The sequence below is a fragment of the Carya illinoinensis genome, chromosome 15 (genome assembly GCF_018687715.1).
Source record: "Carya illinoinensis cultivar Pawnee chromosome 15, C.illinoinensisPawnee_v1, whole genome shotgun sequence".
NCBI classification, from domain to species: Eukaryota; Viridiplantae; Streptophyta; class Magnoliopsida; order Fagales; family Juglandaceae; genus Carya; species Carya illinoinensis.
In genome coordinates, this window is record NC_056766.1 from 1,973,753 (window position 1) to 1,990,881 (window position 17,129).

At 35.1% G+C, this 17,129-nt stretch overlaps 3 protein-coding genes across 9 annotated transcripts; all 3 read left to right on the forward strand.

Annotated features, from left to right (window-relative positions):
• Window positions 1–2,913: 2,913 nt before the first annotated feature.
• On the forward strand, window positions 2,914–6,598 carry LOC122297457. 6 transcript variants are annotated; one of them, XM_043107514.1, is made up of 4 exons: window positions 2,914–3,090; window positions 3,678–3,736; window positions 4,571–5,129; window positions 6,223–6,598. In XM_043107514.1, the coding sequence occupies exons 3-4, from the start codon at window positions 4,576–4,578 to the stop codon at window positions 6,290–6,292; spliced, it is 624 nt and encodes a 207-aa protein (XP_042963448.1). In that variant the 5' UTR covers window positions 2,914–3,090; window positions 3,678–3,736; window positions 4,571–4,575; the 3' UTR covers window positions 6,293–6,598. The 6 variants fall into 6 exon arrangements, with proteins under 6 accessions (XP_042963448.1, XP_042963450.1, XP_042963447.1 ...); XM_043107513.1 differs by having other exon boundaries at window positions 2,915–3,090; window positions 4,496–5,129; XM_043107511.1 differs by having other exon boundaries at window positions 2,915–3,090; window positions 4,505–5,129.
• Window positions 6,599–9,267: 2,669 nt separating this feature from the next.
• Window positions 9,268–10,817, forward strand: LOC122295533 (light-harvesting complex-like protein OHP2, chloroplastic). The gene is made up of 2 exons (XM_043104575.1): window positions 9,268–9,799; window positions 10,441–10,817. The coding sequence occupies exons 1-2, from the start codon at window positions 9,381–9,383 to the stop codon at window positions 10,553–10,555; spliced, it is 534 nt and encodes a 177-aa protein (XP_042960509.1). The 5' UTR covers window positions 9,268–9,380; the 3' UTR covers window positions 10,556–10,817.
• A 2,040-nt stretch (window positions 10,818–12,857) lies between these two features.
• Window positions 12,858–16,487, forward strand: LOC122295582 (probable serine/threonine-protein kinase At1g54610). 2 transcript variants are annotated; one of them, XM_043104658.1, is made up of 6 exons: window positions 12,858–13,607; window positions 13,997–14,599; window positions 14,697–14,915; window positions 15,123–15,217; window positions 15,590–15,698; window positions 15,842–16,487. In XM_043104658.1, exons 1-6 carry the CDS (start codon window positions 13,179–13,181, stop codon window positions 16,262–16,264), a joined length of 1,878 nt encoding a protein of 625 aa, XP_042960592.1. In that variant the 5' UTR covers window positions 12,858–13,178; the 3' UTR covers window positions 16,265–16,487. The 2 variants fall into 2 exon arrangements, with proteins under 2 accessions (XP_042960592.1, XP_042960593.1); XM_043104659.1 differs by having other exon boundaries at window positions 12,859–13,607; window positions 15,845–16,487.
• The last annotated feature ends 642 nt before the right edge of the window (window positions 16,488–17,129 follow it).

A 17,129-nucleotide genomic window follows, 5' to 3' on the forward strand; every position in this document is an offset into this window, starting at 1 on the left:
TTTCTCTTATGTTTAATTAATTTTTATTTGTTTTAAAAGTTTGGAAATTTCGTTCGATTTCCTTGGGAGCATATATTCAGTTGGACATTAAGCAACAAATCACTGTTTTTTGGTTGATATGCTTTGCTAAAAAGAGATCATTACTTCATTGGGAATTATATATGTTCGCGTCTCGAGGCCACGGAGACAGATTCCATTTTATTGGAAAAGTCAAAACAATTAACTCCATTAAAAGTACATAAAACATTCATGGGCACTGAGGTGCATTCATAGTCACCACCACCTCCAAATTTTCAACACTTTCCCACTTTAATTTTTTATCATGGGTTGCTTTTCACTGCACAAAGAAAGAGCGCTTCTGGATCACATGACATGTTTAGATCATGTTTAGAAGTTGGATGAACTGAAATTAATTTAATTTAATTTTAAATTAAGTTTAACATCAAAATATTTTATTATTAAATTATTAAATTTATCTCAATTTAAAATTTCTTTACAAGTGGGACTGAGAACTTTTTTTAATTTTTTATAAAGACATCTAAATTTATCTTAACATCTAAATACATTTAAATTTATCTTAGGTCAGTTCTATAAAATTCACTCTATTCTTTTAACTTATTACTATTTATAAAAAACTCAATAGGTAAATGGAACCTACCATGAAACTAAATTCATGAAATTGTCCAACTTCCTGTATACATAATTTCTTATTACAGGCTTTCCTCTCATGTATCCTCATAAATACTGCAATTCCCAAGTAAGATGAGTCCCCTTATTTGGGAATAAAGTTATTTGCTAATTTTGGTAGGTGGGACTGGGCATCAAGGAGGGTTGAATCTCAAACAAAATTTGAATGAAGTTACCAACGTAGGAAGGCAGCTTCTTTTAACCCACCACCTAACCATCATCCATGCATTTACATAGTTCTGAGATCATACCCCAACGTCACTCATCCATCAAAGGCCAGTCTTTGTGCCATAAATGTTAGCATTTATTGATTTCTTGTTCATTGAACATCATTTGTTGGAGTTTTTATTACTCAATTCTTGTTCAATGTACATCATTTATTGAATTTCACGCTTGTATTTTTTAGATTTTTTTTACTTTGTATTTAGATAATGAGATGATGTCAAATATTTTATAAATAATAAAAAAAATAAAAAAAAATAAAATAATTAATAATAATAGAATATTCTTAAAATAATCTAATATTTAGTCCAAAATTATAAAAATTTAAAATAGAAAAAAAATAGGCATACTCTGTAATATTTATTACATGTCTGTCTCTCAAATAAGGGAATTTGGAAAAGTTTTATAAGTGATCTTTCTTTTCACTTACCTTTTTCCCTGTTTTTGGGTTCTTCATTCTTACTTTTTGTGTGTCTGCAAAACATGGTCCAAACCTCTTAAATAAAATGTCTGCAAGAATGTGGTTCCCACCTTAAAGGGACATAATTACTTGAATGGGTAGTTGGTCTATCTCCAACTTATTTTATTAGGAAAAAGCACAAAGACATTTCCAAGAAAATTACTTTATTTCATGAGCACTTTTTAATATTTCCTATCCAAAAATTCCTTCAAAAAATAAAAATAAAAATAAAAATAAAAACTAATTTCATAAATAATTCTATCACATACAATTATTTTTACATATTTATTACATATTTTACTGATATAATTGATTAAAAAAATTATTTTAAATTAAAAAAAATGACACAACCAATCACATTAATAGAAGACATAAAATATATGTAAAAATAACTGTATAAAAAATTTTTCTAATAATAATAACTCATCATATACCTAAACACTAATTTCCAACAAAATCAAAGTTCTTGAAAAATAAAAAATCATGGATTGGTGCAATTTTGACATAAGATTTCATACTTTGAGGGCCATCAAATGATGGATCTCAATTATTAATATGAGCACGCTAGCCTCTTAGTGCTCTATGGTCTATACTAAAAACTTAAAAAAAAAATAATATTTCTTTGACTAATATTTGGCATAAAAAAAGCAAGAATGTGTCACGAATTTAAAAATAAATAATCATTTATGTCAACAATTTGAATAAATAAATAAATTAATATAGTCTTTTTATGGACATGATATTCCCCTAATTTCTTTTTAAAACCCTAATAGAAGTACCACTTGGGGTATATAATATCTTGAAAAAAAAATTCTAATATCAAGTTGGTGTGTAAATTACATGTAATAAAATATTTACGTGCCATAATCTGATTTAAGTGATATAGATGATATGTTCTACATACCGATTTGAGAATATAATAATTCATCTAAAAAGTAAAAAGTCAGGTTTTATATAAAAATAAATAAATAAACTATGCACTAGAAACTTATAAAATTTAGATTTAAAATAAAATAAGATAAAGTGAAGAAAATAAAATTTTTAAGAAATAAACATATTGGTTTTATATAAATAATCATATAATATTTGAGAAAAAAAATAGTGAAATAGTACTGTTCATACTTTTATTCCTTTTACTTTATCAAAAATTTTATATGCAGTTATTTTTATATACTTTATACATATTTTATTAATGTAATTGCTTGTATTATTTTTTAATATAAAATAATTATTTTGACCAATCATATCAGTAAAATGTATAAAGAATACGTAAAAGTAACTATATGTAGCATAATTCGTTAATTAATTACTTAATTATCATAGCTTTGAACTCTTTATAATTAAATTAATAAAACGGATTAAAAAAAACATAAGCAATCAAACAAAAGCAAGATACTCCAATTATTATTTAATTTTTCACTTTGGGATATAAAATAAAATAGAATAGCATATAGTTCAAAAAAATTAGATAGGGGACCCATCGCTATCATGCGCCGTGGGAGTCACCATCCCTATCGTCCTTTTAAATAACTCTGTCCAGAAGTTCACGTAAATCCTTTTTTTTTTTTCCTTTTCTATTTCATTTAATTTTTCCCTCTCCCAATTCCTCGGCGACTTTTTCGTACAAACCAACGATCGGAGACTTCGCAGCCGCCGATTTGACCTCCCGCCGGCGCGAAGACTCGCCGGAGAGCTCGCTTTGATTTTACATCTCTTTGGGGGTATTACTCGTTTTTCCTTCTAGTTTGATCTGACTTTCAGATTAGTTTTCGAGAATTTAAGTAAAAAGTTTTGAATCTTATGCTTTGCTGATGCATTTATTCTTTCTATCTGTCTCTTTTAATTTAAAAAACGTGAAAATTCAGCACAATGAAATTAACTAGTCGAACCAAGCTCCGAGAAGTGGCGACTTCAGTTATTTTATAAGTTGGATCGTAAAAATTTGAGATTCAGTATTTGAATTTCATCTCCTTTCCTGCATTTTATTTTCAATCAAACAGAGCACTCATCGAAGCGGTGATATTATTTAACTTCTTTTATTTTCCTCGTTAAATTACTGCTACTTTAAGTAGATTATATGGCAAGTTCTACATTTTTTTTTTATTTATTTATAAAATGATTCATATAGAGATAATACTTGGAACGCTTATTAAAGTAGTAATTTTTCGTAGATATTGAAACTTCACCGAGAGTGGGTAACGAAGTATGATATCAAATTTAATTCCTTTATGCTCTTATTGATCGGAAGTTAGGAGATCTACAACGTCTTCCATTATTTTGTGACTTATGATTACCATTAACTTTTCAGTTTTCTGCAACTTAACAAAATAAGGATTTGATGGTGCGATATCTCCATGGCATAGCGAGGTTTCTCCCCTTCAACTTTTGATTTTTTGAATTTCTGTTGATTTGTGTGAAACCTTTTTACCTAACTGTGGATCGATATAGCAAATTCTTTTTAGAAGTGATGTGGTGGTTTACGTAGTAATTTTGCTTGTAATGATGATTAACCTGACGATGGCCAGGAGAAAAATATTAATAATGTTGGTTTTTTTTCTGAAAACTAATTGATGGTTAATTTATATTAATAGTCGCCTCAATTTTGTTCGTTTCTTTTTTTCTTTTTTATTAGCTTCCTTCTTTCCCCTTTGCCATCACTAGCTTGGTTCTAGGTTGCTCTCTTATGTGATCTCTCTCTCTCTCTCTGCATTTTTTATCCTTTTCCTTTTTCTCAATGTTGATATTTTCGGAAAAATGGTACTTGCAAAAGCATGTTAGTAATTTTCCCTAATTCTTATACAAAATCTCAAACTTCTCAGCTTCCCTTGATATTTTTTTGATGAGACTGTCTATCGTAATCTTTCTGATTTCTGAGTACTTGACTTTACAGTGAGAACGTTCATAAATAATTTTGGATTGGCACAAATCTAATTTATTAGAATAATGTGAATTTGTTTATGTGCCACAATTCATATGAGTTGTCTTGTTATCACTATTGACTATGCTTAAAAAAGTTTAAAACTGTTTCAACTGGACATCTGCACAAGAAAAAATAAAATAGAGAATTTGAGAACAGTATTTATGTTTGGTATCCTGAGAACATGCCAGTTCTGATACTTTTGATAGTCGTAACAGGTTAATTTTATCCTTCTAAGGGGAGGAAGCTGTAAAGAAATTTATCCTGGGTGCCCCGATGTGCAGAACTGATGTTATTGGCGGTAGAAGGTGGAGGTTTCTTCTCTTCTTCAGCTTCTGGTTATAGCAAGGGCCTGGCCCTCCTTCTCTTGGGTCAGAAGAATGAAGATAAACCCATGAGAGTTTCGCCTTGGAATCAGTACCAGTTGGTGGACCAAGAATCTGATCCTAACCTCCAGCTGGCTTCCACGAAGAACTGGCTTTCCCGTGGGTGCGCTTCCTTCGTCTGCTTTGGTCGCGCTTCCCCAGGGCTTGACACCCCCTCGCCTCTTAAAGTGGGCCCTGCCCAACATCAAGATGTATTGCCAGATCCTCTTACTTCTGACAATGTCAAGGATTGTGCCACTGATACAGATTATGACAATAATGCAAGAAAGGTAGCTCTTAGAAGTAGCTTGAAGAAGCCATCATCAGACAAACCCCCTGTTTCTGTTGAGAACGCTAGTGAATGCGAAGCATTGGGTGAAAATGGTAGTGATATCCCTGGTCATACTGAAAGGAGGAAAGTGCAGTGGACGGATGCGTGTGGGAGTGAGCTTGTTGATATCAGGGAATTTGAGCCCAGGTATGGAAATTCTTGTACTTCTTATTCAGAAAAATGTGATTAATACTCAATTATTTGCATTTTAAGTACTTTTTGGAGTTCCTCCCGTCTCCCTTTATCTCTCCAATGATGTCTGTGGTCATGGATGTCTCCTAAACATGTTAGGAAGTCTAGGTACGTTAACATTTGTGTCATTGATGTTAAGCTAATAAATTGTTTCTAGGAGTTCTCAGTCACCATTAGTTCTCTGAGCAAGTCATTGATCTTGGCTTCTCAAAATCTTTATTGATATTAGCCACCACGTGAAAAATCTTGTTCCTTTCCCCCACCCCACCCCACCAACCCCTCCGGGAGATGAGTTACTTGAATGTGTGCGGTTCAGGTTCCCTCTGTTCTGAAAATTATGACTCAGTTTAGAGTGCTATTTGCTACATATGGAGGCAGAGGCCACTGTTTTTTAGCTTATAAATTAAAGCTTTTTTTCACGAATCCCCCAATTTGTCAAGAGCCACCCAAAGTTATTGTCATATTTGAGTTTTTATCTTTCATGCAAGATGGGAAGAAGAAGAGGAAGAGTTGTAGAAATATTGGAAATAAAGGAAATTCGAGAATGATTTGGAGATGGGAAAAACTTCCAAAAGATCATAAACATAAGTTTTGATAGACAAAGAAGTAGGGAGAAAATTGTAGAGATCTGAGACAATTATGAAAGATACGCAGCAGGGTAGAAGAAAAATAATGTGATTGAAATGTTAGATGGTTGCGACTTGAAGCCACATGATAAATGAGCTGGTTAACAGGATGGATCAAAACTCAGTATTTTTTAGCTATTTAAATTAGGAGGTCTGAATATTATTGTCTGGGAAAATGCACTTGGGAAGTAGTTGATACTAAATGCTTCGAAAGGAATGCTAGCATTATGCTATTATCCTTTGCTCTTCATCCTTTATGCTTGCTTGTCCATGTTCTGATGGATGTGCCATATGCTGGGAGCAGAATGATTTTCCCCTATCTTCCATTATATTCTTCTCTGTTTTTGTTTATTCTGGTTCATTCCCTTGATTCCCTTAATCTATAATTCTTTTGCTGAGATGAAAATCTGATCCAATTGCAGTGAAGTGGATGGATCAGATGACGAATTTGACAACGGTAATGAAAGAAATTGTTCATGCGCAATCATGTAGTGCAGCTCTTACCCTATGCGGGCTCAGCTTCAATTTAAATTTAATGATGGATCTGGTAGCAAACCTGGTCTGTTTCCTTCTTTTGCTCAACTTAGTCCCGGGCTAAAGAAAACGCAGGTTTTTTGAGCCGTGTGGAATACAGTCACAAAGCAAGGAGTTTTATCTGTGGTTAATCCGACTGTTAATTTTGTGTCTATATTAGATTGCTGCTGGTTTTAATTTTGGCACTCTTGGTTTCACTTCATTTTGTGTGACTTCATTGTCTATTGTTTTATTCTAATTAATGTATTATTCTTATTTTTTCCCCTCCTTATCTTATTAGATTTAGTTTATCTTTACCCATGTGTGATCAATGTAAGATGCTGTGAAGCTTTGGGGCCATTACCCACTGGAAAGTGAAGCCATGAATGACAGGCTTAAATGACTAGTGTGGATCTGGATTTCCTACAATTTGGTTACCCTAATTTTATTAAGAGGGAGCTCGCGGGGTCCATTTACCTCGAGCAGATGGTACTGCACCCCAAGGCTGCCCATGGTCAGACAGCCTAACTGTAGAGGATGTTAATTCAACTTGTGCATATATATAGAAGGGTAAACATTTGATTTTTACTGCAAATAAAACTGCCCAAAATCGTAGTGGATGATGAGAATGGCTTCGGTCCAGTTTCTATGGCATTGAGTCCTTTGAATTTAAAAGTCATCAATCTACATGAACAACAAAGATCATCTCTGAAATTCCTATCAGCTATAGGGGGTCTGCACATAAATTAATATGGATGGAATAAAAAAAAGGCCAATTTTCTGTCAAGAGTGCCTATTTCAAAGCTTCAATGCAATATCAAAATAAACACGGTGAATCATCTAGTGATAGACAGAATAATGGAAGATGGAAACATTTATAGAAGCTGAACATTCTAGGAAAAATAAAACAGATGATATGGAGGGCACTAAGTAATATTCTACCTACAACAGAAAATCTTTTTAAAAAGAAATGCTTAAAGAGCAACATATGCCCCATTTGCGAATTAGAGGAAGAATCCGTTATCCATGCTTTGTGGACGTGTCCTGCAGCAGCTGATGTTTGGGAGGATAGTAGAAGTTAAGTCAAAAAATGGAAAAGGAATTATGAAAGCTTTGACATACTATGGGCTGAGATGATTTCAAGATTACCAAAAGAAAGTGTGGAGCATAATTCTGCTGTTCTACACCAGCTGTGGATTAGAAGGAATAATTTCATCTTTAAAAACCAATTCAAAAGTTCAACGGACGTTTTTGAGGTGGCTATTACTGAATTATCACAATTCCAACAGGTGCACCAAAGAGATACCAGAATATTAGAGAGGGTCCATTATGGGAGAGCTAAGCAATATTGGTTTCCTCTAGTGGGGTCTCGGTTTAAAGTCAATTTTAATGCCGCTTTTGATAAAGAAAATGGAACAATGGGCATTGGAATAATTATAAGAGATAGTGATGGAGCAGTGCATGCAACTCTTACAGCAGCAAAGGATCATATATATTCTGCTAGTCAAGCAGAAGGAAACTCTATGGTGAGAGCAATGAAGTTATGTTTGGAGCTGGACTTGGCTCAAGTTGATTTTGAAAGGGATGCTAAAGTGATAATAAATGCTGTTAATTCCAGATCAGTCAACAACTCATGGCATGGCTAACTTACGGAAGATATCAAGACAAAGTTACAGATTCATTAAAAGTGGAGTCTTAATTTATTCCTAAAATCTGTAATAATGCTGCTTATACAGCAGCTAAATTAGGCTTAACAGTTGAGAACGAGATGATATGGTTAGAAGATGGGCCTTTAGAGGTCATGCGTGCAAGTTCTCTTAACAATAGATGTAATCCTGAAGTTATATGAATAAAAAAAAAAGTAGAGCATATATTCAATAGGCATGTTGGCCTCACACATCTTTGTTGTGTCTAAAAGGCTTTTAAATCACACTTGTTGCCTCAATCTATTCTTTGACTTTACATCTTTAATAACTAACCGCCTACATTCCACATTGCTGATACAATATTTTGTGTCTTGAATGTGAACAAAAGTCTTGATCTATCCAATACTCCATACTTAATTGGCTCATCGTTTTTTCCCTGAAGAGCAAAATCAACACACTCCTTTATATGGGGAAAAAGTGTAGCTATTGGGTCAACCTCTCATAATAATCTAGAAATGTACATTTCTGCTCAGCACAATATCATAAGAGAAATATATTAACTATAAAGAGATTATATAAAAGTAAATTTATAATGGTATGTCTTGAAATTATACATCATATTGTAAAATTATTTTTATTGTAAAATAAATCTAACAGATTACATGAAATCATGTTGGTTAAGTTATTTTTATATAAGGAAAATGCTTGTGTGCCCTCTTCCGGTACCCCCTCAAACTGACTGCTGGTCACAAAAATTATTTTTAAAATTTTTTTTACTTAATGATTAATGAAGTAATTTTAAGTATATTGTTTTTTTTATATTTTTTAAAAATATTTAAATATATTAAAAAAATTTGAAAAAAAAAAGAAAAAGAAAAAAAGTGTGCATGCGATCAAAATGAGTGGTGCACTTTGAGCGGCAGAGTAGCACCGCTCTATATATAATCACTTGTACCTATTGCACTTCTTATCACTAAAAGCAAACCAAAATGATCCATAACTCTTTGGAGGACTGTCAAACTAACCATTATCATGGTAATTCTTTTAATTGCATGGAACTAAAACATTCATTTAGCACAGTTTCTCGATTTTAAGAGATAAAAAGCCTTATGAAGAAGTTTGGAACGAAAAAGTTATGCTTTTCAACGTTTTTGAAAAATTTCACAAACCAAGGTTCCTTTCAGAGTGAAAAAAAAGGGCAATGGCAATTTCTTTTTTGGACACTTCATCCCAACTTGACACGTTGCTTTCCAATATACAAGTACAAATAACTTACTAGCCATCTCCCTGTTGAAACTTGGCCATATCTTATCCACACGCGCATGGACATCCCTCTAAACCCCGATAACCCGCGACCAAACAAAATCAACCCATAATCAATCCCAATACCCAAAATTCCTGTCTCTGTGTAAAGAAGGAAAATGTCAGTGACATCCTCAATCCCATGCATCAAAATCAAAATCCCAACTTCCTCACCGTCCTCCTCCTCCTCTTCTTTCTCTTTTAGATTCTGTTCAACTAAGCCTCATTCAGTCACCATAAGGAGCTCCCAAACCGAAGGACCTCTAAGAAGACCTGCGGCTCCTTCTGTCAGAGAACCCTCTCCCCCTTCTCCTCCTCTCAAGCCAACTCCTCCTTCTCCCCCTTCGTCTTCTACGGTGGCTCCGCCGCCGAAGCCGGCTGCGGTGGTTACTGAGGGTGATAAGAATGTGATAACTTTGGAGTTTCAGAGGCAGAAGGCTAAGGAGCTTCAGGATTACTTTAAGCAGAAGAAGCTTGAAGATGCAAATCAAGGTCCGTTCTTTGGGTTCGTTGGGAAGAATGAGATTTCCAACGGAAGGTAAAGCTTTCATCTTTCTTCCTGCACACAACCCCCCCACCACCACCACCACACCCCCCCCCCCCCCCCCCCCCCCCCCCCCCCGGCCCAACCCGGGTTTAAACCAAAATTACGATACCCTTTGCTTCAATTCTATTGTATTACTATTTTAGAGTAGATTACGAAATTAAATTTACAATAATGGTAAAACTTAGCAATATAGGGTGATGAACACGATGTAATATTGATCGTAATATATATACTTAGGAATCCTATTGTTTGGGTTATACGCTACTGTTACAAAGCAAGAGGCTATATTAGTGCTGACTTAATGTTAGTTACCTTAGAAAACTATAAAAATTGAACCTAGATAAACATATTTCTGAGAAGTATGATTTTCCCATGTTGTCTGGTAATTATACATGAACTCTGATGGTTGTAGTTTAGAACGTGGTTATCCTGGTCCCTGGATATGCATATCCAAAGCAATTCAGTTCTTGGTATGAGTGCATGAGTCATAGTCATTTCAGCCATGTCAATCCTTTGTTTAATGTCGTATATATCTAATATAGTGGTGTATACATTTTTTTTTTTTTTTGAAATGACATGGATTTTGATCCGGGATCTTCTATTTTTCTGTAACTGGGGTTTCGGTCGAACAGATGGGCGATGTTTGGTTTTGCTGTTGGGATGCTAACTGAGTATGCAACAGGCTCGGACTTTGTTGACCAAGTAAAGATCCTTCTCTCCAATTTCGGGATAGTTGATCTGGAATGACTCTTTTGTTAGATGCTCAATACCATTGATACTTTCTGATTGTTCTCCAGCCACATCCTCTGCTTGATTTGTGACCTTGTTGAGTTATTTGTTTCATTTTCATCTCCTATCATCAAGGTGTATCTTCACTATACTAGTTCATCACTTTTCTTTTTTGCCAGTTAACTCTTGAGACTAGTATCAGATATACAGGAAGAATACCAAATTTTTTACAGTTCACCGCACTGTAAAAAGTTTGGTATTCTTCGAATAAATTTCAAGCTGTTATCGTGTTTTTTTTTTTTTTTTTTTTTAATTTGTCGAGTTGTGTATTCCATCAATAAATTTAGAGTACCGTCCATCTTTAAAAAAAAAAAAAAAAAAGGTCCTATCAATGCCTGTGCTGCACACCCCTTTAAAAGGTTGCTCCATTCCTAATTTATTATAATTAATCTCCTAATTTCTTTTTTCAAGTTTTGGTATCGTTTAAGACTACTTTGGGGGAAAGATTTGTGTCTTCAACCTCTAAAGTGAGGAGATGTATAAAATGCATTTACATGTCTATTAATGAATTGGATGCTAATCAACTCTAAGGAAAAATCAGATAGAAAGGCTAAATGAAACCCAGTTGAGTTATTCATTTTCATGTGTTACGCCCCATGGAAAAAAATGTTGCTTCTTCCAAACCAGCAAAGGGGACTCAGGTGAAACGAAAATGGAACCAGAGGTTAGTTTGAAAGTTTTGCATAGGAAAACTAGTTTCTGACATCTGTATGCCCCGCAACTGGGATTGCCAGTAGGATCAATTTGCATGTACATGGGAGAATTTCAATGAGATCAAACATGGCATTTATGCTTCAATGCATGTGCTTTTTCATACTCGATTACTTCTTTATTTAAGAATTAACATATGAGAGGACTGAATTTCACATCCAAATACTCAAAGATCTTTGCACTATTAAACTGATGACTGCAACAGTTTTATGTCTGTGAGGGCGCAAACCTGGCTAAATGCATGAGCAACTAAACCAAAGACCCCCAATTTTGCCTTACCAAATCCCCAAGATTATACCGGCTGTTGTGTTCAGAGCATTTTTTGCAATCTTCTTGATGACAGATTGCAACATTATACGCTGCCCATGGTTTAGACTCCAAAATGAATAAGTAATGGCTGCTTAAAGCAGGCAGAAAGATTTATTTTCTGCTTCCAAGAATTATGTAATCACACGAATAGGGATTGAAAGAAAAAAGGCATCGATGAGAAAACACTATAGAAATCATTTTGGTAAAAACGACATTTTTTGTGTTTATTTTTTTCTCCCTTCGTGGTTGCTTGAAAGATAGAACAACTCCATCAAATTAGCAGGTGAAATGCTTGTAATTAGGCGCGTTTCTGGTTTCTAAAGTCCGGGGAAGTGCGAGTTTTACAGACTTATCTTAACGGCCAAACAAAGCCTCAACAAGATCGGTAAAACAGACACCCTTCCACTCTACTCTTGGAACTCAAAAAAAAAAAAAAAAAAAAAAAAAAAAAAAAAAAAAAAACAGAGAGTAAAGCACACAAATTTGACACACAAAAACATGGCGAACCCAGATTTCTTTCTCCACTAATACGACGTCCCAACGTCCCAAAACACACTCTGTTTTACGGGATTGATCTGGCCCAAGAATTTACGCGAAGTAAGGAACGAAAAGATGGGAGCTTTTTGCTTGATTGTTTGATTCTGAGAAAACCGAGACAGAGAGAGTCAAATGAATATTATCCTCCTCGATAATCGATATCCCACCACACCCAAATCAGAATGAAACTCCTGTTTATGATGGTCTCCTGAAATTACACGTGAATCACCCTCTGACTTGTTCAAAACTAATTAACAGTAATAACTATAAACACTCTTCGGCCGTTATGCATGGCCCTTTCATATATCTTAGCATTAATATTTTTTTTTATTTGAGCGTTTAAGAATTAATTATTGGACACATGTTTTAAATTTCATTCATAAATAGAGTTGTATCATGTCAATTTTTTAATAAACTTTACATTATTTCAAACAGAAGATGATCTATATGGATATGGTGTTTAGTGCACTGTTCTATATATTTTTGAAAAGCTCATGAACATGAATTAATGGAGACAAGACGGCTTATATTTCATAAAGAATTAAATATTTGAAAGTAATTTGAGGTTTATGAGTTTTGATTGTATGTTTCAGAATCGCTTGTGACCTTTTTTTTTTTCTTTTTTCAAATCCAATATAAAGTTTACTATTTGGGAGTACTGTTTTCGGATTTATGACAATGATTTATGCTACAACGTCACGTTTTTTATGCAGTTGTACTTCCGTAGAATCCTTTCTTGTTTGCACACAACTCAAGCGGAGAAAACTAAGAAGTCTCAGAAGAACAAGAAAAGTTCCTTCCACGTTGTATGATTCCCCAAAAAGCCGGCCCAGAACGGCCAAGCGGCAAGCCCCTCACTACACACTCTCTCTCTCTCTCTCTCTCTCTCTCTCTCTCATACTAGCCCAGATGTCATCTGTTTCTTTCTCCTCTTCTTTCCTTCTTCATCATGATATTATGTTGATCAACATTCCCTCTTAAGTTTTAGGAAATAAGGAAATACTCGGACTAGACCGAGGCAGGCATGGGCTGTGTTCAGACCAAGCCACCAGAGAGCTCACAATTTGGAGGCATAAACAAGTTGAAACTAGAAAGTGGCTACGTTGGAAGAGATGGATTTATGGATAATCATCGACGTTCAACAGGTCAAAGGGATATGCATAGGGAGTCAGGTAGGCAGTTTAGGGCTGAGTCGAAAAAGCACAATGCCCCTTATGGTAAAGCAGACGGCAGTACTAGAGGAGAAGGGAAGTTGATCAATGGAGAGGAAAAGAAAAACGTTGGTGGTAACGATGGGAATAATATTGTTTCACAGAGAGTGTCATTTTTTAAGCCAATTGAAGAGGTTGAGTTGGTGGATGGATGGCCAAAATGGCTCATGGATAATGTTCCAAGAGAGGTATTGATGGGGTTGGTTCCCAAGAGTGCTGATTCCTATACTATGCTTACTAAGGTATGTCAGTACGAGCGTGTCTGTTCGATTTCACTTTCGTTCTTTATAATTTCGAGCTGAGGTTTAAAGTGATTGTATGTTGCAAAATGGATGCTTTCTTTTCCAAAATGTCAGAAGTAGGAAGTGATTGTTGATCTCACCGGATTCTTCTGATAGTCTTAGAAAGTTTTTGTTTTCATGATTTCAGTTTTGATCCATTGTTGCTATTTATTTTAATTCTCAGGTTGATAGTACTAGTTTAAAAAAAAATATATGACCCGAAACATGAATTTCTTTCCTTTTACCTCATAATCTTGGCACCCAAACAGAACATATTGTTTTGTTTGAGTTGATACTGGAAGCAGGGAGGGTAGCCACTTGCTTCTATGAAAGTGTGTGGTATTTTACAGGTGGGCCAGGGGACTTACAGCAATGTGTACAAAGCTCGAGATAGAGAGAGCAACAAAATTGTTGCTCTAAAGAAGGTCCGTTTCGACACATCAGAACCTGAGAGTATCAAGTTTATGGCACGAGAAATAACGATGTTACAGAAGTTGGATCATCCCAACATAATAAAACTAGAAGGATTGGCTACATCAAGATTGCAATACAGTCTGTATCTGGTTTTCGATTTCATGCAGACAGATTTGGCAACAATCATCTCTCGCTCTGAAGGAAAACTTGATGAATCACAGGTCAAATGCTACATGCAGCAGCTGCTCTCAGGCCTGCAGCACTGCCATGATAGGGGGATTTTACATCGAGACATTAAAGGAGCAAATCTTTTGATCGATAAACGGGGGGTGCTAAAGATTGCAGATTTTGGGCTTGCAAATTTTTACACTCGAAACCATAATCTGCCTCTCACAAACCGAGTTGTGACACTTTGGTACAGAGCCCCTGAACTGTTATTAGGAGCTACCCATTATGGTGTTGGTATTGATCTTTGGAGTGCTGGATGCCTTTTGGCAGAAATGGTTGCTGGGCATCCAATAATGCCTGGTAGAACAGAGGTAATAGGTCCAGTCAATTGTTGTAATCGATCTATTCCCTAAAGTTTTTTTCAACATCTCTCTGGTTTTTTTTTTTCCTTCTTTCTGTACACTTTAGGTCGAGCAAATTCACAGGATTTTTAAACTATGTGGCACACCATCGGAGGAATACTGGAAAAAGTTGAAACTGCCTTCAAAATTCAAAATTCCACAGTTCAGGCCTAGTATTACAGAGGCATTCAGCCAATTTCCTGCATCTTCTTTGGGTCTGTTGAACACTCTTTTAGCTCTGGACCCAGCATATAGGGGCTGTGCCTCTTTGGCTCTCCAAAATGAAGTAAGTAGTAGCTGGAAGTTTTACATTATGATCTGAAATTTGTTAGAAAAAACATAAAAAGAAAAACAACAATGTTTTGAGGGGACCTTTCAGCATGCTGGCGAGAACTTTTTTAATTTGTGTCTTTATGGCACGAATCGTGGCAAACATGCTTGAAAGATTAGTTAAGAAGTGCATTCTAACAGGCAAAACATTCTGCTTTTGCAGTTCTTTTACACTAGTCCATTGGCATGCAACCTTTCAGATCTACCGTTTGTCCACAGCAAAGAAGATGAACTGAAGGAAGCTAATGAAGAGAGAAAGTAAACGCATTTCCTCTTTACCAAACAAAGTGCTTTTTCTGACTAGTAATAATGTTTTTAACAGCACAGAATTAGTGTCTTGTAAATTGATCAAAGTGTTTTATTCATGAGAAAACTGAATAAATTAGGTTGTAGTTCAGGAAATGTTATAGTATTTTCTCAATCATGAAGTGAAAAACTGTGAACCAATACATTTCAATACTATAAAAGAAGAGGGTTAGATATATTGATGTTGCTGTTTTTGTAATTTAAGAGAAGAACTTCATACTGTAATTCTGAACACTTCAGTCTCCATAAACAGCAAAGGCTTTAGGGATGAGAATTTTTGCGGGTCAAGAAATCCACTTATTATCCTAGTTTTTTTTTTCTCAGGCACAGGAGTTCTAGAATGAAACAACCGTCTAGGACAGTATGTGAGCGCAGGAGAAAAGATCTAGCCCCTGCAAAGCCCGAGGAAGATTCTGTATATTATACTACAAAGGTAAAAAAAATGAAAAACAAAGGCATTGAAATCAGCACCCCTCTTTTTTTGAGTTTCCATACAATGACGTCTATCAATGTTGGTTTCACATTGCAATTGAAATGGAATCATGGATATATGTCATTCTTTAAAATTTTTTGTAGCAGGAGAAGACTCCTGAGACAAATGTGCAAAGCCAAGAGCCACGTAGCACAACCAGTAACATCTACTCTGATCATGTAAAGCCAGCCAGCAGAAAAGAGAGACCAACCTTGACTACAGGTAGTACTTCCTCTAGTGGTGTAAAGCCCTCCAGCCAAACCGAGAGCTCAAATTTCTCTCTATCCCCAGATGTGTTTTCTTTTAATCAAATGATTTCACCAAAGACACAAGATCATCCTAATGCTAGCAACGTCAACATGATCAAGAACCTGCCCCCACCACCCACCACCAGAACACACATCGCCAATTACATTAAAGATAACGGCAGGTTCAGGTCAAATCATGTCCAAAGGTCTGCATCGACTAGAGATTTCAGAAAAACAGGCCGAAGGAATCATTTTGATGTATATGCAGTTGATGATTAAGACAAGTGAGATGACTGCATATAGCGCAGAGATTTTTTTCCTAAGTTACTGCTGATCACTACCTGAGAGTTTGTTAACCATTTTTTTTGTTCTCCTTTGTGGATCAGAACGAATAACCATATAATATTATTTAGCAACATACTATGCTGTAATTGTCTCCTATTATTTGTTATGATCATATGCCCTTGAGCTCGATAGATAATGCATTATTGTAGAATGCTAATGGACTTTCTGTTGTCTTTTTTGTTTGATATATATCACAAATTTTAATCTGATATATATCACAAATATTAATCTGAAATGGCATATTGTAATTGGTAGAGAATTAGTTACTCAGTTACTTATTTTAGTTAGTTTACTTTTATTTGACTTTACCCTTTCTGTATAAATACTGTATATCTCTCTTGTAAAGACCAGTTCGTATGAAAGAATCAAAGATCTTTTCTTCCAGTCTTTCCAAGATTTGCTTCATGGTATCAGAGAGGATACCTTAGGATTTCGCTTTTGTCCGCTGCGAATGGCTTCAATAGCCTCTGTATCGTTAAATATTGATGATTCAAAACCTTACCAGTTACAAAATGGAGATTTACTTGTATCTATGCTGGTGTCCAAGTTGCTTATGGGAGACAATTATCATAGCTGGTGTAGATCGATGGAGATGGCGTTGAAGGCCAAGAATAAAATGGGGTTCATAAATGGAGCAATTGTTCAGCCGATCGACACAGATCCATTATATGCTGTGTGGGATCGCTGTAATAGCTTGGTACTTTCGTGAATCTTGAATTATCTCATCTACTCTAGAACCTGAATTTTATCATCAAACTGTTAAGCATTCTCATTAGAGAGATGTTATGTCCACTAAATT